The 22,053-nt window shown below is 34.7% G+C and overlaps 1 protein-coding gene across 3 annotated transcripts in view; it reads left to right on the plus strand.

The window, feature by feature from the left end:
* The window catches only part of cpne8 (copine VIII), a 37,116-nt gene extending 15,819 nt beyond the window's left edge, over positions 1-21,297 (plus strand). Inside the window, exons 3-20 of one of the 3 annotated variants that reach the window (XM_046860204.1) lie at positions 1,266-1,312; positions 1,879-1,982; positions 2,890-2,929; positions 5,270-5,346; positions 7,124-7,187; positions 7,465-7,568; positions 8,877-8,981; positions 9,759-9,800; positions 9,899-9,974; positions 10,640-10,696; positions 11,634-11,695; positions 12,232-12,278; positions 12,677-12,858; positions 14,529-14,656; positions 14,901-15,003; positions 15,670-15,727; positions 15,962-16,035; positions 18,571-21,297. In XM_046860204.1, coding sequence (XP_046716160.1) covers positions 1,266-1,312; positions 1,879-1,982; positions 2,890-2,929; positions 5,270-5,346; positions 7,124-7,187; positions 7,465-7,568; positions 8,877-8,981; positions 9,759-9,800; positions 9,899-9,974; positions 10,640-10,696; positions 11,634-11,695; positions 12,232-12,278; positions 12,677-12,858; positions 14,529-14,656; positions 14,901-15,003; positions 15,670-15,727; positions 15,962-16,035; positions 18,571-18,783 — 1,583 coding nt within the window. In that variant the 3' untranslated portion in view covers positions 18,784-21,297. Of the gene's footprint in view, positions 1-1,265; positions 1,313-1,878; positions 1,983-2,889; positions 2,930-5,264; positions 5,347-7,123; positions 7,188-7,464; positions 7,569-8,876; positions 8,982-9,758; positions 9,801-9,898; positions 9,975-10,639; positions 10,697-11,633; positions 11,696-12,231; positions 12,279-12,676; positions 12,859-14,528; positions 14,657-14,900; positions 15,004-15,669; positions 15,728-15,961; positions 16,036-18,570 lie in introns of those variants that run through there. The other 2 variants (XR_006927246.1, XM_046860205.1) reach the window with 2 other exon arrangements.
* The last annotated feature ends 756 nt before the right edge of the window (positions 21,298-22,053 follow it).

Raw genomic sequence — 22,053 nt, forward strand, 5'->3', positions numbered from 1 at the left:
ACATCTATTTAAAAACTGAAACAAACAGAAAACCAGCATAATGTTTCAAAAAGTCTCTTTTAAACTCTTTCACTGATAAATGTCCAGGGAATGGACATAAAATGTATATGCAGTTATATGCTATTTATATGCAAATACAAACTACACAGTGCTTTACTTCTGTAGCTATTTTACAATATCTGCATGGAATAGATAGAACAGTAAGCTACTAAACATCTAGAGGTTAAGTGGTTCATTTTTACGTGGAACTCATGTATAAAAAAACAAATAGAACTTAATGATGTTTTGATGAGATTCCAAGTGTTACTTGCTTCTTTCTAGTTACTTTCTTTCGGCTTCTCCCGTCAGAGGTTGCCACAGCGGATCCTCCGCTTGTTTGATTTGGCACGTTTTTACACTGGATGCCCTTCCTAACGCAACCCTCCCCATTTATCCGGGCTTGGGACCGGCACTAAGAGTTACTAAGTTACTAATTTGTTTGCCTAAAATACCCCTTAAAATATAATTCAAACAGGATGGACATTTTGGAAATTGGACCTTTTTTGTTATTTTGCTCCTGATTTTAATAAAACAGTTCCATTATTTTTCCATTTTCATTCTCAAGGTCAATTTCTGCAAAGCCAGTGGAGTAAAATGCCAAACATGCATGGAACCATGTCTGTGCCACAAACTTCTCTTACCACACCTTGTCCAATTATTATTATAATTTTTTACTTTGCATTTTTAAATATCCTACACGTCACCGCAGCAGAGTTTCCATATACATTAAGTTGAAAATACATTTAAAATAAATACAAAAACTACATTGTCTTTGCACTTTGCTTGGATACTGTCATGCAGGGTCGGCTTTCTAGTTCTTGCATATGCTGCTTTAGGTATGTAAATTATATTGTAATTCTGTTTTGTTCTTTACTTCTATTCTTCTATTTTTATTTTATCTATTTTTTTAATATTTTTATGTCATGGACCACATTTCACTATATATGGTTGTATATGATGCAAATAAAATTACAATTTGAATACACATTTAATACGTGAAACACCATTTAAATAATCCCTGCGGTATGAATATGAGTATACAGATTAGTGAACAACATGCTTCATTCTGCTACAGTAACATTAAATTAGCTTGTTTTTGTAATTTCTGCAGTTATAGCCTAGTTTGAGATTGACTATAATGGTGTATGGTGTCTTCTTAGAGCTGAAAAGTGAACTCAAAAAAATAAATCTACACCTCTGCATTTTTTCCTTTTGTGTTTCTTCAGTTTGCGTGCTTTACACTCAAAAGGTGGCAAGCCGGGAGTGGAGAGAGGTGAGTGTGTGTGTGTGTGTGTGTGTGGGTGGGTAGGGGTCTGTGTGTCTGTGTGTATAATCTAAAAGTAATTGCCTTATCACGCTTCAGATGGCAATTAAATGCTTACTGATTGCTGCACTTTTACACTGCTCTTTAAACATACATTAGAGTTCCTAAAAGAAGAACATGCAGTAGCAGCTCACTGACTACAGCCATTCATGTTCATCCTCATGAAGTCCTCATTCGTAATGCCATGCAATTGAAATTCTTTTGTAATACAAAATGACAATGATTACATCGACTCACTAGATAACAGCTGATAGGATTACTCAAGTGTGATACTCTCTCAATAAAATGTTCTTTACGACCATGTCATTATCAACTATTAATGTAATTCTGCCTAGGCCAAAATCTATGGTCATAAGCTGCTACTGAGAAAACTCAATAGAGAGAGACACACAAATAATTGTTATTGTGTCAAATCAAATCGTAAAATATCAAAGAAGAGCTTTAAGCAGGATCAGCTCCATTTGCATGTTGTTAGTGGTAACATGTTGCCAAAATGTGTGTCTTGTTTCATGCAGTATGGGAGAACAGAAGCCATCAGTAACACCCTGAACCCAGACTTTGTTCGAAAATTCATTGTCGATTTCTTTTTTGAAGAAAGGCAAAACCTACGCTTTGACCTGTGAGTATCAACAGTGTGCACATATGAGCTGTTTAGATATGTAACGTCTGTAATAGTTTAGTTGTTACTGCCTGAAATGTATGAATTTGGAGTTGAAGAAATCCATGATAAGAGGTAGCTGTATATTCAATGTGTGGTAGATGCTGTACTTTTAATCATGTGACATAGAAATCCAATTAAATATCATTCTTTGCATTCATAAAACAAACACACACACTCATACACACTTGCCTGTTAGGCAAAAGCTTGCATGAAGTTGTTCAAGCATATAATTTGCAGGAACCAAGAAATTACATTTATGCATTATTATTATGCAGTCATCAATCCTTATTCCATAAAGATCTCGCACACACACACACACACACACACACACACACACACACACACACACACACACACACACACACACACACACACACACACACACACACATATGCACACGTGGCACACAACACAATTCCTATTATGCATAACTAAAACAGCTCACGAATCTACAGATGTCTGATTTGTGTCAGTCAGTAGACACTGAGCAGTGGTTGTGTTATATATGAGTATGTATATATGATGGTGTATGTATATATGATGGTGTACTTTGTAAAACATACCTTCCAACTGTAAAAATAAAACGTACTTATACATAAGGGAATTTTGTGATCCTAAATGATTTTAGGTTTGACAAATAAAACTATCAGGCATACTGTGCAACAGGGTCTGATGGGAAAGAGTTTATTTTGATAAAACAGCACCTCCTAAAAAGTTTTGTTCCACAATGTTTAACAATACATCAGGAATTTGCATTTGAGCTGTTTATAGTTACAGTTAATGTGGTAGAATGTTAAGGAATCATAGTATTTCCTGTTACTATTTGCTTTATAGCAACTATTGAGTTTCTTGTCATTCCCTGCAGATATGACCTTGACTCAAAGAGTGAAAACCTGTCCAAACATGTAAGTGATTGATAGTGTCTCTTTGTTATTTGTGTTGCAGTCTGGAAAAATCCATGGGATGTCACTGTGGCAAAAATGTTTTTCTTTATAACACTACCATCATTTTTTTTTTTTACCAAAATCAGAATTGTTTTATATATATATATATATATATATATATATATATATATATATATATATATATATATATATATATATATATATATAGTATTCTATATAATATAGATTTATTTTACACATTAACAAATTCTATGGCAGAACAGGCAATCTGCCTAAAGAGCTCACATTGCTAATTTCCATGATATTCAGTATATTCAATTTTCCATGAATATCAGTCTTTGATCAGGTTGTGTAGCTATTTGCCCCAGGATGATAGAAATTAGCATTGTATGGTTTAAAATCATATATTGGTAGTCAGAGTGTACTGTCTGTATTGAAATGCATGTAAGGAATCTTTCATCTGTAACATTTGGGCTAACAGAGCAGTATATTGTTACTTATGTTTGATAAAGTTTAACACATTTAGTAAAAAAAAAGGAGTTTCCCAGGTTGCTACACATGTGTTTATGAGTATCTAGTTTATTATAATATCCCTCTGGAAAATTGGGGAAAAATTGTGAAGAAATAATCTCCTTTTATCCTTGTTGCAGAAATAACAGTTAAACCACGTTTATATTGTATTTTAGCTGTTGCAGATTTTAGATGCTGCCAGTTAAAATAATGTGAGATTACTGAGCTCATATTACAAAACAAAACTTGGAAATAAATTTTCACAAATATAGTATGCACTTTAGGCAGGAACTGCAGACAGTACAGCATCTGCAGTGCGACCTGGACAACCCTCTGAACAGTTACTCCCACACAGCTCAGGTAGACATTACGAGTTTCAGTGGAAAGGAGTCTTGTGTATAGTTGTTCTTTGAAACTTTTTTTTAAATAACACCCTTGTGTTTATAACGGTTCTCAATAATATATGTGGTGCATTTGCAGCTATATTACACTCGTAAAGCCGACTCCCTTATTGCTGCTTGGTGCTATGAAAAGTGTGTCTTTGGGGAGAGCAGCTTTACCTGCTGTGTTTTTTCTCTCCTTAGTCGAGTTTAGCTCCGGGCCCAGTGCTCCGTATTAAGGGGCTGACTCAGTGGAAATAATTGCCGAGGTTTCCACATTCTGCTGTTACACATCCGCAATCAAAGGCTAATGTGAATCATCAGTTGTACAAAAGATTGAGTTAATGAAGCAGTGATCTTGAATAATTATCCAGATGAACGGAAGGCATTAGCCTCTGAGTGTCCCATGTGAGTGACAATTAATTGCAAATGCAATGAACAACTGGAGAAGTTGTGCCTGCTGGCATGTTTAATGTGTGTACTAAAGTAAGGTGAGGCAGTGGTGTAATTTACACATACACATATTTATTTCTCATCTCTTTTTTTTTAATTAATATTTACAAGCAGTGTGATTATTATATTTCAGAGCTTGAGAGTCCTGACACCAAAGTTATTGCATGCTATAGCACATCATCACACCTAAATGTTAAGGGTAAACAATGATTGCTGTTTTGCTTAGTTTTCATATCTCTACAATTATTCAGCACTTTATTATGTATTTAGGGTAAAACAACTTTTATTGTACTCCATGTATAATGGGCTATGCTCGATTATAAAAATGATGGACAGGGGAGTAATATTGGGGAGTATTCTAAATTAGGGAGATGGTAGCCCAGTGGTTAAGGGATTTTGGACTTTAATCTTTAAGGGAGATTAGAAGGTCACAGGTTAAAATTCCACCACCACCAAGCTGCCACTAATGGGCCCTTGAGCAAGGCCCTTAACCCTCCCCTGCTCAGTTGTAGGTCGCTCTGCATAAGGGCCTATGCCAAATGCTGTTAAATGTACATTGAATTTAATGTACAAAAATGTGAATTTAATAAAAATTATATACAGTAAACTGTTATGTCAATTGCTGCACCAAAACATTACAAAATAAATCATGACAAAATCTTATATTGAAATTTATTTCAGTTGGAAACACTTTGGCCTCTGCTTTGGTTTAGTAGATGACAGTCCCATTCACACTCCTTTCTTTCTAGCAGAAATACATGAACACTGAGCTGAGAGCATATTAGACATACAAAAAAAACATTCTGGGTTAAGGCCACACCCACTTTGGGTTTAAATCCACATAGAGATACAAATATTTGGAGCAAAATAAAAGAAAAATACATGTTAGTCTTTAAACTTATGGACACAATTTAATGATAAGTTTGTATGTGTGTGTGTGTGTGTGTGTGTGTGTGTGTGTGTGTGTGTGTGTGTGTGTGTGTGTGAGAGAGATTAGGATTTCCTGGGCCAGATGTACTGTACGCTTGGAGAGGTGGTTGGTTCTCCAGGTAGTCGTATGGAGAGAACACTGATGTGAGTAATGGTTTTGAACTTTCACCCTTTCACTTCTACTCTCCTCTTCAACCTGAATGCATATCAATATCTTACAGGGGGTCTTTGCCATTTCAGTGTTACTTGCTGACCACTACATTTAAATACCAATATACTGTTTATACATTGAGTTTGTTTTTGTGTTTAGAAATGCATGCTTGTTTTATTAGTGTATGGATCGTGTACACATCGGTGCTTTGGTGAATATTTCATGTGCTTGAGTGTGTGTATGTATATAATAGGCCCAGTGTACAGGGATATGTCTAGGCACCACTAAATAATGATGTATAAATGTACCTCTTTCTAGGAGTTATATAAGCAGAGTTTAATTTACTCATTTATCTTTTCATTCATCATAACATATGCACATGAGGTTAATGAAAACCTTGATTTTTTTTAAATTGCAAATAGACTTCACAAAAGAGTGTCATTGCTCTACATAATCTCTATTCCATTTATTGCCCATGCTATAGCATTTATGAAGTGTCTATTTTCCTTGAGAAACAATTCAATTGCGTGATCTAAGCTGACTCGTCTATGGGTCTATGGGTCTCATAGTTCAAGTGAAGAGAAAATCCAATACTACCATATCTAAGATGGTAACTTGGAACCACTTATGACTGGAAAAACCTTTTGTTTTAATACTTTTGTCCATAAATTGCATGAATGATTTTTTTCCTAAAAGTTTTAATATGTATTTTGTCTACCAGATACCGGAATATTATGCTTTTCTGAAGACTTGCATTCACTTTTTTTTCCCCCAGTAATACATCACATTATAAACCAACCCTTACAGAATACACTGCAATTTGTAGGCTCGTTATTAAAAATAAGCCACACAGGCTAAATCACACTCTATAAACATTTGTACCACAACAACTAAAATCAAAAGGAAACAACACCGCTTTTATTTATTTATTCTCTGTGTCTTTTGCTGACTCTCTTTTCTCAAGAGGAAAAGCAGAGTGTATGTAGGTGTATGTGTGTGGTAATTTAGGAAAGTGGTCATCTCGGTGCACCAAAGGGCCTAGTGCACATTCAAACCAGATTACAGACTTGCTTTATTTATTCATTGATTTCTGGCTACACTCTAGTCCATCATCCGATGATACTATAGAAACCTACTTAGCAAAATTAAAACAGACACCCAAACAGGCATAGCAAAAGCATCAGATTGTCTCCTGCTGCATTGTGTTTACTAATTCTTTTTTTGTTAAAAATATTTTTTTCTACAGATGTGAAATATATACCTGGGGCCAAAAGTTGGCCTAGTAAGTTTAGTAGACACTCATAAACATTTACATTTACATTTGCAGCATTTGGCAGACGCCCTTATCCAGAACGACTTACAACTGAGCAAAACCCCCAAAGTTGCATTAAATGTCCTGTTTAATTAATTTTTTGACTAATTAAAAATCTGTCTCAGATAAATGTGTTCTCTCTGATAATATTTTAGATTTTTTTATTTTTATTTTGCCTGTTAACTGCAGGATCTTATTGGAGCTGTGTTTTGGGTGTATGATGCAAACTGAAATCATACAAGCCTCCTTACCACAACAGTTCAAAATTATTGCAAAAATTGGTCAGAATTGACAAAGCAGATGCCTGTTTGTATAAGTCTGTCATTTTTTATGCACATGTATATTTATTGCCATGAACGGTGTATACAGCTGTTTAAAGAATGTATTAAATAAAATAGTTCACAATGTTGTAACATTGCCAGAACACTGCATGACATAATCTATCATTTATGTTATAGTGGCATCCCTGGTAAAAACTGTGGGACCATCATTGTTAAAGCAGAGGAACTTGGAAATTGTCGGGTAAGTAATATTTATTGTATTTGCACTCCTAATGTTCCTTCTTATCCACATTTCTGTTAGACAGTCTTCACAGCTGTTAAATACTTTCTCTGTACTTTTGTCTTCTCCATAAAATATTTCTGTTGAATAATTTATATACAATATGCTCATAACTCATGTATGCACACACACACACACACACACACACACACACACACACACACACACACACACACACACGTGCACGCGTAAGGCTCACTTTGCAACTGTTTATTTTTAATTTTTTTTTTTTTTTTAGGAATCAGTATTACTGCAATTTTGTGGAAACAATCTAGATAAGAAGGACTTTTTCGGCAAGTCAGACCCATTTCTTGTCTTCTATCGCAGCAATGAAGATGGAACGTGAGCGTTTTACTTATCTGAACATTGATCAAGTGTATTATATATTTTATGCATTTTGGTTAAAATTTGGACCAATCAGTCATGACCACAGGAACAGTCTCATGTTGTTTTTTGTTTTTTCGGTATTCACCCACTGTGCTTTTTATTAAACACACCTATACATTTACACATTAATGCAGTTATCTAACCACCCAATCATGTGTCCACAATGCAGTGCAAAATTTTCATTTTAAACATCAGAATAAAGAAGTAATGTATATTTACATTTATGGCATTATTATTTTACTATGTATTTTTCTAACAACTTTTTACTTTTACTCATTACATTTCTTACACAATTATCTGTACTTTCTACTTCTTACATTTACAAACCAAACTCCTTAATTTAGTTTAGACATGATCAATATTTCTTCTTCTCATTGTGCTCAATTTGTCTTGTCATTACGCGGCTTTTACAACCTTCCACTGGTGTATCATTTCCTGGCTATCATGCACCAAAGATATAGGCTAGCCTATGAAGCTAACAACGAGCAAAGCATAATATATAATATATAGTATATAAGTATCCGTACTTCTACTTGAGTGAAGGATGTGTGTGCTTTTGCCATTTCTGCTTCCCCTGAGAGAAGATGGGACCAGTCGAGCAGTGATAGTGTGCTTTTTGCTAGTGTGCCTATTGGGCTGGTTTAAGTATGTTATGAACTGCTAATCTCTAGGATTTACACAGAATGGTATGAAACATTTACATCATGCACATTTCAAACCAGGTGATTTCTTTTAAGTATTTCTGATTTCTGTTCTTGACTGACAGGAGCTGATTTAGCCTTGTAGCCCATCCAGTTCAAGAGTTGATGTTTTGTGCATGCTGATGCTTTTCTGCTCAGCACAATGTTAAAGAGCACTTTCAGTTGTTTTGAGTAATTTGAGTTAGTCTGTCCTTTCAGGCAGCTGAAACCAAGTTGACCATTTTCCTCTAACGCTCTAATCAACAAGATGCTTCCACCCACAGAACAGTCACTTTCACTTACAGATTGTTGGCTATAAAAATCCAAAGCAATCAGCAGTTTATGAAATACTTATTCCAGGCACCAAGTTCACATTTTTCAGATTTATTCTGATGTTCGATGCAAAACTAACTCAAGCTTTTGACCTGTACCTGCATAATTTCATGCATTACACTGCTTCTGCATGATTGGCTGATTGAATAACTGCATAAAAAAGCAGTGTTTCCATTAAAGTGGATAGTGAGTGTACTTGTTCTGGGTAAATTTTAATATATATTTTTGTCTAATGGTTATTGTTGAACAGATACACCATTTGCCATAAGACTGAAGTGGTAAAGAACACCCTGGACCCTGTGTGGCAGGCCTTCAAAATCCCAGTTAGAGCACTGTGCAATGGAGACTACGACAGGTGAGTTCACTGATCCGAAGAAGTCTATACTTTTACTCTAAACATTGTTTGTGAATAAAGTCAACTGTTTAAATTATATAATGTAACATATACTGTAGATGTTTTGAATTGTTATCTTGGTATTTGAAATGCGGGTGCATGCTGCAATAATCCAAACATACAGGAAAAACATTATTATGTTGGCAGAGCTAGAACAAAGATGCAAAGAAATATGAGCTGGTAGCCAAAAGGAAAATAATATACCTGGGAGTATCCTGAAGCTGTTCAGATGATAGTAAGGATAATAGAGACAAAACTTTTAAATATATGTGTAAGATAAACCGTTATGACACAGTTATGACACCTGTTATACTAAAAATCATATTGATATAAATTAAATTTTTGTAATTTGACCCTCGTGAATACAAACATTTTCACTTGACTGTGTAGTGACAGTGTAGGTGTTAGCATTTTGGTAAATAGTTACTTAATTCTTAAAAATTCAATGAATTATTATAAAATTCTTGCTTGTTTTAAAATGTTAAAATAATTATAGCATTTTTACACTAACAGCAGAGTGCATGGTGTTTTAGCACTGCCTTAATTGGGATGCGGAGACCTAACAGATCTTTTTTTTATCTTCTCACTCTGTACCTGTGGACAGATACCATATGAAAAGACAAATAGGCAAAGATTTTTCACTGTTTGCAATATCATGCTTTTATAAAAAAAGGTTTGACAATAAAACTTGCCTAAAAAGTTTTTTTGGTTTTTATAGTTATTTGATTTATTTTGCAGAGCAATAAAGATTGAGGTATATGACTGGGACAGAGATGGAGGGTGAGACATCTAATATTTGGCAGCATTTACACATTAAATTTGATGGTCATATATCTAAAAGTGAAAGTATGATGCTCTGTGATCATTTGTTTTTTGAGGCATGACTATATTGGAGAGTTCAAGACCAGTTATAGGGAACTCTCCAAAGGCCAGTCTCAATTCAGTGTTTGGGAGGTAAGTTTTACACACACACAAACACACACAGACACACACACACACACACACACACACACACACACACACACACACACACACACACACACACACACACACACACATATACCTTAAAAACATAAAATTATACTAGTATTATAATGTTAAAATAATTATAGCATTTTTACACTAACAGCACTATAATGTATACTGTGGCATTGCCATGGCAGATTGAGCCTTATACAGTAATTCTAAGGCCACTGTATATTTGGACTTACATACAGCATAAGCTTTTCTTTAGGAATGCATAAGGATATATCTCTGTTTCACGATTTCTATTTTTAGCTCTTGTCAATTACATACACAGATATAAGCTCAGAGAAAGAGAGATCAGTCTATCCAAGAAGCAGATGCATTTGAACGGCAAACAGACATAAACCAGACAAGAATATGTCATAATGTCAAAAGTGGAATCTTGTGCAATACTAATCAAAATGGGCAGCTAACAAATGTCTGGAATTGTCACAGATCAATGTTAGACTGAAAACTGAGTTAGTGAGAGGAATATGTGATTAAATATAGCTGATGAGGTTGTGATAATGCATCTTTGGAGGTTGTATACTTCGTTATGAAATACATAGAGGTAATTTTTGTCCAGGTGAGGTGAGAAGTGTTGTTTTTTTCAGGTACTAAACATCAAGAAAAAGAAGAAGAAGAAGAAGAAATACCACAATTCAGGAACTGTGAGTTAATTCTTGAATTAATGTTTTATGTTATAATAATATTTTTTTATTATTATTTTAAAGTACACGTAAAAGTTTAAACCAAAGACAGACTACATTGATGTTCTAACAAATGTCATTATTGGTAAAACTTCTTATTGTAGGTCCTACATTATGTCTTCATAAGCAATGCACAACATCTTTATAAACTGCCATGTGATTAAAATCATCATCACATCAGCTGAAAGTGCCCAGCTATATGTGGGGGCAATGCTGTTATAGGAAAATGATCACCTGCAGTATGGTATAATGCAGATTTGTGTGACAGTGTTACTACCATTAATATGGTTATTTTCTTATTATAATACATCCTCAAAAGCCCTTTTCCCTTGCAGCAATGTGCCAGTGAAGTTAGTTTACCTCTCAATGTGAAACTCCTTACAAAATTAAATTTCTCCTTACAGAAAGACTAACAATATCACTGCTTATATTTTTTATTTGAAGTGTGTAAAAAAAATAAAATAAAAACATCAGTATAATTCTGCAGGTGCAAAAAGCGATGGTATAACAATATTGCATTTGAATAAATAATGATTTCCCAGTGTATACCATTGCTTTTAATTTATTTGATTATTTATTGATTTATTTATATAAAAAAAAATAAAAAAAATAAAAAAAGAATTTATATATATATATATATATATATATATATATATATATATATATATATATATATATATATTTATATAATTTATATGTGTATTTCTTATATTTAAGATAATTTAATCTCAAATTTCTTTGTATTTTGAAAACATTTTCAAATATTGTGGTATATTGGCTATTTTTTAGGTTAATTTATGAAGGTGTTTATGAATGAAGTATGCATTGCTTATTGGATGTGTAATGGTGTGTTTAAGGGCTGTAAATAGGAAGTGTTACCAAACTTTAATCTCAACAGGTGACTCTGCTGTCATGCCTCATAGATGTTGAAGTCACCTTTCTGGACTACATTAAAGGAGGGTGAGCAATAGATTATACATACTTGGGGTTCCACTGTGCATTTGTGTGTGTGCGTGTGTATGCAAGTATGTGTGGCATGATAAATTTTAACCTTATGTTCTACTTTTAATGTGTTTACCTAATCGATGTCTTTGATTCTGTAGCTGTCAATCACTTTGAGCCAAGGAGAGCTATTTTTATTTTGCTCTTGTTCTCTCCTTCCTATCATGTCAGAAGCACTGATAAAAGGCTTTGCTACATTAGAGATGCCATAACAACCCATACTAAAAATAGCATGAGCTATTTATAGCACAGGACCTGCTTCTTAAGCAAACACTAGAAAAATTTGATTTGCATAAATGATTTTTAGTATATAGCATTTACTGTGGCTGACGTACCTCATTAAATTTAACAGTGAAATGCAGTGTTTTGTTTAGCGAAATGGTCTGGAGTTTTAAATATCTTTAGAAAGTGTACATAAGTGCACGTTTATGCCAATTAGCTGTTATCAAGAACAAAGGTTCTCATGCAGCCTGTCACTTTGTATTCTTTTGCAGTACTCAGATTAATTTCACAGTGGCAATCGATTTTACCGCATCAAATGGTAAGCTTATCTTTCCAGAAGATTATTCTATAATTAAATGCTTTCATGTGATGATTCTATGTTATCAGAGTCTCTCATAGGCTTGGTCTTCTCTCTGTGTTTGTTCAGTGACTCCATGCAAATTGAGACAAACTTCTCAACCTTCTCTTTCTCAATTCACGTCAAACCATTTTCACTAACTCACCAAACTCACTAACTCTCATTAAGTCAACACATAATGTTAATGCTTGATTGGATTCAAAGTAACAGACATGAGATCTGATCATGTATCTACTCTGATACATCACCCACACATACTGGAAGACCATTCACATGAGTAAATCAGGGATATTTAATGAATCATCATTATCTAAAGTGCCAAAGACCAAAATAATTGCTCTTTTTCCCTTTTTGAGCAGGAAACCCATCCCAACCCACCTCTCTTCACTACATGAACCCATACCAGCTCAATGCCTATGCCATGGCTCTGAGGGCTGTGGGTGAGATTATTCAGGACTATGACAGTGATAAGATGTTTCCTGCACTGGGGTTCGGAGCAAAGCTTCCTCCTGATGGCAGGGTATCACACGAGTTTGCTTTGGTGAGCAAATCTTTGAGTATGATATCTACAAAGGGCTACTAGCTTCTTTAATTATCTTAAAGAAATGAAAGATTGTTTTTTGAATTATGAAAACAGTATAATATTGATGCAAAAAGCATTCATTCAGGATAGTAAAATTATAATGAATGGACATTTGGTGCCACCCAGATGACAGTGAGTTCCCTTTTGAGTCTAGCATCTCTCAAGGTTTGTTCCTTACCGTCAAGTAATTTTTGCTTCTCTCTGTTACCACTTGGTATAAACTTATAATAGACAAACTTATTGACACATAAATACAAACTTCATAATGCTTTTGTCACTGTGAAGCTGCTTTGGGACAATTTCCATTGTTAAAAGCTCTATAGAACTAAAATGAAACTGAATTGAATTGAATTGAATTGAATTGAATTGGATTGAAACATCCCAGAGAACAAGCATGTAATGCGTAAGTGCTTACACCTGCATACAGTTAAGAAATTTATATTATTTATATGCTATTTCTGCTACAATCAGTGTTTTTGACCTGTGAGAGTAAACAGATTAAAACAACAGAACCCTTTGACTGTGGTTTTTCATTTTCTATTAATTATTCCAATACATAAAAGCACTGTTGTTGTTGATATTGATGGTGAATTGGGGTAAGGGCTCCAGGGCTTTAAGTATCTTCCTCACTCCCAGGTTATTCACTGTAAATCCATATGTAACCACATATTCATAACCAGCTTCTTCTCTGTGATTTATTGTCTGCATGATTGTCCATAGTATTTATGGAATTAAAAAAATACCCTAATTCTCTCAAAAGCTATTTAGTACAATAGATCTTTCTTTCACACTCTTTAGTTTTTTATCACTCACAAATGAAATCACACAAAGGTAGAGTTCGCCTTTTGCCTATAAAGCATCACATAGCATAATAGGTTTCATGGTGTGAGTTTCAATCCTAAGTCTTGACGTCCTACTCTGAGTCTGGACCTTGAAGATGTGTAGACCTATAGTTAAATTAATGACTAACTTATTTTCATTTTTTTCCATCTTTTTTATTACTGTTTCCTGATTTCTTTTAATGTTCATCAAAAGTGGAAAAGTAATAGTAGGAAATACCTTCATTAAGTGATTAAAAAATAAATGTAAATTTTATTGGGGTTGAGATTTTATTTTAGAGCATTGCCTTCTCTGTACCCATTCAACAGTCTACAGACTGTATATAGGTACTAAATTCCATACAGAAGTCTGTATCAATCTATATTCTATATGGGTCCTGAACAGATGCCATGCCTACGGCCCACAGCTGCCTACTGTTTGCTAATGCAGCTTTCTTCAGGGAAGAGCAATGCACACTAGCATCATATGGTCTTCGCTAAGCATTAGGATTTTTTGATTTATTTAAGTAAACAGCTGCGATTTAGCAATTTTTCAGACAGGCTAACAAATAGGGAGCAATACATTTTTTTTTATCTCACACAACCTTGATGAGTGCTTTATTGTGTCTGTTTTTTCTTATATATATAAAATATTGGCACTTTTAGTGAATAGGAACAAAAAAAAAGCTGTCAATATTTTTTTTTCTATTGTTTAACCTTTTGAGATAAAAAAAAAAAAATAGTAGTTTATATTACTGTTACTACTAGTAATTACAATAAATGTAATTTATGTAATGTGTGTGTGTTTAGAATGGAAACCCTGGAAACCCATACTGCAGTGGTATTGAAGGAGTTATAGAAGCATATTACCAGAGTCTGAAGAGTGTACGTCTCTACGGTCCCACATATTTCTCACCTGTCATTAATCATGTTGCAAGGTGGGTAACAGAACAAGTGACCTCAGAGACCATTCCAGAAAATAAACTGCACTTCACTACAGCCCATCATACTGGCAGAAAAATGATATGGTGAAGTCCCACCACACTGTAGTAACTTGCATGCTGTTGGTATTTTAAACAGCTCTGAATACAACTCAACATATATACTTATGATATAAAGGGAATGTTATATCATCTATAACTGTAATTTTGTTGTTTGTTTAACCCTCTCTCTCTTACTCAGGTATGCATCATTAATAAAAGATGGCTCAGAGTACTTCATCCTCCTCATTATTTCAGATGGAGTTATCTCTGACATGGCACAGACCAAGGAATCCATTGTAAATGTAGGTCATTTTAAAGCTAGCACCACAGAGTTATTAAAGCCTTTATGAAAACTTACTTCTATATTAATCTCTAGATGCACAGTAAAAGTGCTTATGGTGAAAAATAAACAAGCTTTTATAGACATGAACGCAGATTTGATGATATTTCAGATGAAAAATGAGAATGTGTGAATAGCTGAATTAGTTTCGGAATCACTCCTACTTATGAGGAATGTATGTGCCTTGAAGGATATTATACAAAAGACAAAATGAATCACAAGGTAAACAAGAACAAACAAGATATAAATTGCGTTCATTTATTATTTTTTCTAAACATATGACAATTTAGACACTAAAATGTGATTTTCAACCTGCAGAACGAGTTCAGTTTAGACTCTTCCAGCTCTGTAAGGGAGTCATATATAATGTGTCAGCATGTCTTTATCACTTCCAGTACTGACTAGGAGCTGTTCATCCGCGTCATTTTATAAATGTGCTTTGTATTATGGGTCTTATCATTACCTCACAGTCTAGCCATGTCCTGTATCTCTGTGGAGCATGCAACACAATGTTATCTAATTAGCCTTGTTTGAGGCCTTTACATTGTTCTAATGCTTTTTGTCTTCTAATGACATACTATGCTTGGAAAGTTCGGCATTTGGTGATTTAATCTTTTTCTGCTTGAAGGCTTCCTGTCTTCCAATGTCAATAATAATAGTGGGAGTTGGTTCAGCCGAATTTGATGGTATGAGAATCACCAACACTAATGCTTTATCATGCTACAACAGTAACAGTAATTATGTGGGTATAAGTGTGGGTGTGCATGTATAATTTTTCCCCCACATCTGTAAGGTGAATATGTGTTTATATAAATTAGAATCTTGATGAAGCAGTCATTCAAAAGCTCCAGGAACCTGCAGTAAAAACACTTAGTACACTGAATGCTTTTCCTCTTCATTTTGTTTTGTTTATTTGACAGAAATGATTGAATTGGATGGGGATGAGGTCAGGATCTCTTCAAGAGGAAGGTTTGCAGAAAGAGATATTGTACAGGTAGGCTCTGATGCCATTAAATCTTTCTGTGAACTCTTATGCTTTTCTGATTATTACAGTTTAAGCTTTATTAGCGCCAACCTCCCCACAAAAAAACACAGATGAGTAAAATAATAAAAAGTATGAATACATTGAAGATATTTTAAGAGCTTATGAAAGTCACCAGGTTACATGTGTTACAAGACGCTGTGTCAGAAATGCTTTGGGAATGCCTCCACTTTGTCCACGCTCTGAATCATGTGTATAATCAGTCCAATAGAAAGCATGGCGTCACCGGCGTGGTGATGTTACAACCAGGAAACTTGAAAGGAGTGAAACCAGCGTCAGCATCTGAAAAGTTAAGAAAGTGCTGCAGGGATGCAGTGTGGCATAGAGATGCAGTATCTCGCTTCCCCTTTAGGAACTCGATCTGTGTCAGAAACGCTTTGGGAACGAGAGTCCAGTCAAGCCAGACTGACCCATTCCCGCCTAGTGTGAATGGCACAGCCAGGGCGAAGGACAGAGGGGCCAGGAGTGGCATTGAGGTCGAGGCTATAGAACCTGACATAGTTTAGCATGGTGAACCAGCCCACTGCGTTGCAAATGTCCTGGAGGGAAACTCTAGAGGACAAGGCCTTAGAGACAGCCACACTCCGAGTAGAGTGACTTTTTAAAGGAAGAAATAGCATCCACAATTCATCTGCTGAGCGTTGTTCACACCATGCAGTGAACCTTGCAATCTGGCGCTGGACTTAGCAGGTGAGGGAGGCGATAGGGACGAGCCCATCTCCAACCTTTTGCGAGGTTCACTTGTGAGCCCCACTTGTGAATGCCACTTTGCCTCGGCTAAAGCGGGGCCAGAACCACAAAGAGCGGGAGCATCCTCCTCAAAGACTGCTCTCCAAGAGCAGAGCGTTTGCATAGTCATGCAAGCACAATTTGCACAGTCAGCTCTTTTGATAACCGATCTAGCATGCTCCACTCCCAGACAAGCAACACATAGTTTGTGCATTTCCCCCCGTGATAGGAAAGCAGGGACAAAAGCAGTGCATTGTCTTTTTTGTTGCTTTCATGTCACGAAAAGAAGGAAAAACTCTCTTACCTTACTGGACAGACACACACAGAGCGCTTCCTGAACAACAGAAGCTGGCGCTGGTTTCACTCCATGTGCTTTTAAGCCGCTGACGCCGCGCTTTCCATTGGACTGATTATACAAGTGATTCAGAGCGTGGACAACGCGGAGGCATTCCCAAAGCGTTTCTGATGCCGCTCGAGTTCCTGAAGGGGAACTGGCAACTTCTAATGGAACTGTAATGAGTACTTTATTACCGGCAGGGCACTTGGAGGATAAATTAGTTTGCATCAGTTGTAATCAGGAGTTAATTTGGGATAGAGGGGGGCTCAGAGGAGCGGATATCCTGCACCTTTGGTAAACATCAAGTAGAGCTCTGATCCTATAATTTCATGGAAATTGAACTCATAGCATGGCATAGTGAGATGAGTAGTAATTTTAATACTCTTCCACAATAATTTCTAGCAAAATGCTTCTATTTTAAAAAATTATTTATTTAATTTCTGTGTATGTTTATCCACAGACTCTTCACTCAAATTTGATTCTGCATGTCATAAAATGCCTGACTATTTAAATATAAAGAACTGTACAGAAATTAAAAAGAGCTCAATACTTATTCTTATGATATGTATATATATATTTTTTCTTGCTCAATTTGGAAAAGTTACGGAGCTAGATATATTTGTCCAACACTGCAAAGCCCCAAGGTGTTTAAATACTTCTGAAAATTGTCATAAATTGTGCCATAAATGCAACCTGTGCAAATTCCTCTTTGAAATATTTTTTTCTTTCCCTGAAGCACACAATGGTTGGCTGAGTTAATAGTGTGCAATAAAACACACAGCCAAAAACACACCAACATACCACATTTGCTCAGTGCTCGAATTGAGTCAAGTCTCATGGGGGGGGTCCCCAGTTGTTGTATTTCATATATTTTTTACTGAAATAAACTTGGGGACCCCCTAAGTCTATTTTTTACTTTCCATGGGGGGGTCTAATTCCTTATGGGGGGTCCCGGATCCCGCAGTCCCCCCTCAATTCGAGCACTGCATTTACTGCCAAAAAGCTATTAATGTAGAAAAGGACCTGCCTCTTGGAGTGGAGCATTTTGATGTCTAAGACACAAAGTACTAGGTATACCAATTACCAATGACTAACACCAATATTTATTAAGTGACATGTTAAGGTTTGTCTACTTAGTTAATCATAACTAGATATTGACAGATAATTAATGATCAATAATAATTGATCATTACAGTATTTGAGATGTTGGCATGAAGCATTTAAACAGAGGCTGTTTATAGTAAAATGAAATTACACATGTTCCACAAATAACTAATTTGTTTAAACTAGTACAACTTTCTATTTAAAATACTTTAAGCCTATTTGAGTTTGTTTCTTGTTAAGCTAAAATATAATTTAAACATATTGTTCAAAAAGCTTCTGACTCTCAGTCAGCATATGCATATTTTTCTTCTTTGCAGTTTGTTCCTTTCCGAGACTACATTACTCCAAGAGGGAATCACATCCTCAGCATGGCCCGTCTGGCCAAAGATGTCCTGGCTGAAATTCCAGATCAGTTTCTGTATTACATGAGAACCAGAGGCATCAAACCGAGCTTAACACCTACTGCTTACACTTCCAAACCAATGACAGCACTGTCCCATTCTGCCGAGTCATTACAGACGCAGATCTGATGAGGACCCGGGTAGTTCATTGTTTCAAGGATTGGTTTTTCTGAGCTTGACTGGGTGTTGGGTTAGATCTAGCTGAGCGAAGGAGCAAACATAGACTAAGCCTGCTCATGGCAAATAATAACTATGCTCCTATGTCTGAGTTTGGTAATGTAAGAGAGGTTTATTTCTAACTAAACAATCATCATTATATGCCTCATAAGTTTTGTGTTTTATTTTAAATGACTGGCTGAACTATGAACAAAATGTTTACAGTGTTTGTGATTTATACAAGCAGATAATGATATACCTCATGCATACTGAAATAGCTGAAACTTTTTCTAATGTATCACAAAATAGGTTGTTTTGACATTATAACTTTGTATTTGCATAAGAGTGAGCATGTTTTAAAGACTGTGTTCAGTCTCTTCCATTCGTATTACCAAACATTCTGGTTTCTTCCACTCTACTGCCATACTATGTTTCTGAACAAATCTTGCAGGAGAGACAGGCCTTATTGTTGGTTACACAATAATGAATAACACTGTTAGGCGATCCGTATAAATATAGCAGCAATCAAGTGTTACTGTAGAAGTTTTTCAATCATTTCTAATAATAGTAAGTTTATTATTTAGTTAAGTGTTATGTGTAAATGTGTCAAGTGTAATGATTCATATGAAAAAAAATCATATTAAATTATTATACTCAAACATAATGACACTTTATTCAGTCGAAATCATAATGGTTTATCAGAATAGTAATTTAATATTACGTCGCTATATCATCATACTTCCGTTCACATAGTAGTTTAGATTAATATTATTATTAAAGAACTGTTATAGTAATATTTGATTACTTACTGATAATTACAAAATAAGGCATTGAAAGATGAAAAGCAGTACAGCAGCTTTTGCATAACACAAAAAGCCTTGAATATAACTGTAGCTATAAAAGCATGTAACTGCATGCATTTTAAAGTAGACTGCGTATTCATACTGAACAGTTATGAGGTTAATGTGCTGTATGGAAATCTGATACTGCTGGGCAAGGACATGTACTGTGCTTGTAGTACTGCACCGTATGTTTGTAGAAATATTAGAGCACAATTTTCTTTTTCATTTTAACTGAATCAGGTTCACTTTTGTTTTTTTGTGAACTCATTCACAAAAATGTATTAAAAACGATTGTTTTATTAACAAAAGCCATTTTACCCTCCATTCAGATATTGTAATAAGGGGTATTAAAAATAAGATGAACATAATCTGTTTATAGATTGATTGGAATATTTTGATGCATGTAATGTAAATACATATTAAAGAAAACAGGAAAAAGTTAGGAAAGATTTTAGGTATTATCTTTATTCAACATGAGAAGATGCCCAGTTTAAATTGTGCACCCACATATGTTGGCTTACATACTGTATTATCCTGATACAACAGGTACAAATTGCATCAAAGCTTAAAAACCTGCCCAAAGAAATACCCCATCCAGTCTTAAGGTGGGACAATCCTGCATTTCTGAGATTTATTTGGTCCTGTATTCATTTCCTGAGTAATTAATCTCAGAAATCCATTAGTGAAAGACAGAAAAACACTTTTCTCACAACATACCAGTTGTTTAAATAACACAGGAAACACTGAAAAACATAAAAAACATAGATAAGTCTACAAAATCTAAAACAAAATGTGAATAGATTATAGAAATAATCAGTGACCTTTTACGAAAGATTTCTACATAAATAATGTGACTGATACAGCGATAACACATATTGTACTAAATTGTCTCAGGTTGGAATGTCCTTTGCTGATTGCAATAACGGTTAATATGCTAATCTTCTTCAGTTTGGCATGTGCACTGGTTGTTTATGAATGCTTCATTTGAGATTTCAGGTTTTCTGTCATAGGCTTTTGTCTCCAGAGAAGAAAAATAATTACTATAATACTGTAGCACCTCACCTATGAAATAAGTACTTTAATTTGTGATCATTCAAAAAAGAAATCCACTTCTGCGTGTTAATGTATTTCTTTATTACAGCTTAATTATTACTGTTGCATGTATCATATTCGCATGTGCATTAAGTTGAAAAGTGATGAACCTTTTGTATTTTTCTCATACTTTTTATACCTGCTATTTTTACAATATCATAAAGTTTGCCTTATTATATCACTGAATTGATGGATTTTGACATGCCTTCACTGTATGTTTGTTGACTAATATATTCTTTGAACAATATTTGATTTACAATACAATTTATTTAGATTATAGTTGCATGAGCCCAGCTGAAATAAGCTGGCCAGTGTCTATAATACAGTGACTGGCTGTCCAATACTAAAATAATAATAATAAATAATATATAGCATTTAATTAATTAATGTTATTTATTTCAGAATGCTTTGCATCTGTTATTATATATGGACATGTAGCATATGTAATAGTATATAGTATATTTATTCTGTGGTCTATAAGATTTCATATTACTGACTGGAAAATCACAAAGACAGGTTGATTACAGCCTGCAAATATCTTACAAATACCAGGTTATTAAATATTATTTTACAAATAAACATTTTTAAACACTTGACATTTTTTGAGCATTTATTGTGTTACTATTTTGTATCTAGTTATATTATATTATATTATATTATATTATATTATATTATATTATATTATATTATATCTAATATTATGATGATGTTTATAATTGATTGTTTATAAGCCATTCCACATATTGCTTTTGCAACTCAGACAAACCTCTGAAAGACTGATTGCTATGTGAAATCTGCAGGTAGGTGTACATACTCACTTTATGCAGTTATCTTCTTTTGTCTTAAATACAAGGTGCACCTAATCAGATATTTATAGAGTGGAAAATGTCTTGAGCTATAAATAGAAAAGACAGTCTGGAATGTATAGGCAATAAACTTTTTGCGGTAAGTTGACAGTGAGACGATTGTAACACGGGTCAGATATTACACCCTCAGTATCGCTGAAGAAGAAGTAATTATAGCCACTTGACTGACTCTGTACATGCTCAGTGCAGCATTAGACTTCAAATGAGAAATGTAGCTGTCTATAAAAAACACGTTCAGTTCAGAAATGTTGTATATTTTTGAGATCTGGAAAGAGCTAAAGCGTATGGTATCTCTGTAACGTGCTAAACAAATGATATGCAACCAGACACATTCTGGCCTGTTTGTGGTGATAAGTGTTAAAAGCTGGATATTAGGTGAAGGCCACATGTAAGGATTGCATCTCTGTGTAATAGGGATGGAGAAAATAGTAATATTAGATCTG

Source organism: Silurus meridionalis, chromosome 10 (genome assembly GCF_014805685.1).
Source record: "Silurus meridionalis isolate SWU-2019-XX chromosome 10, ASM1480568v1, whole genome shotgun sequence".
Taxonomy (NCBI): Eukaryota; Metazoa; Chordata; class Actinopteri; order Siluriformes; family Siluridae; genus Silurus; species Silurus meridionalis.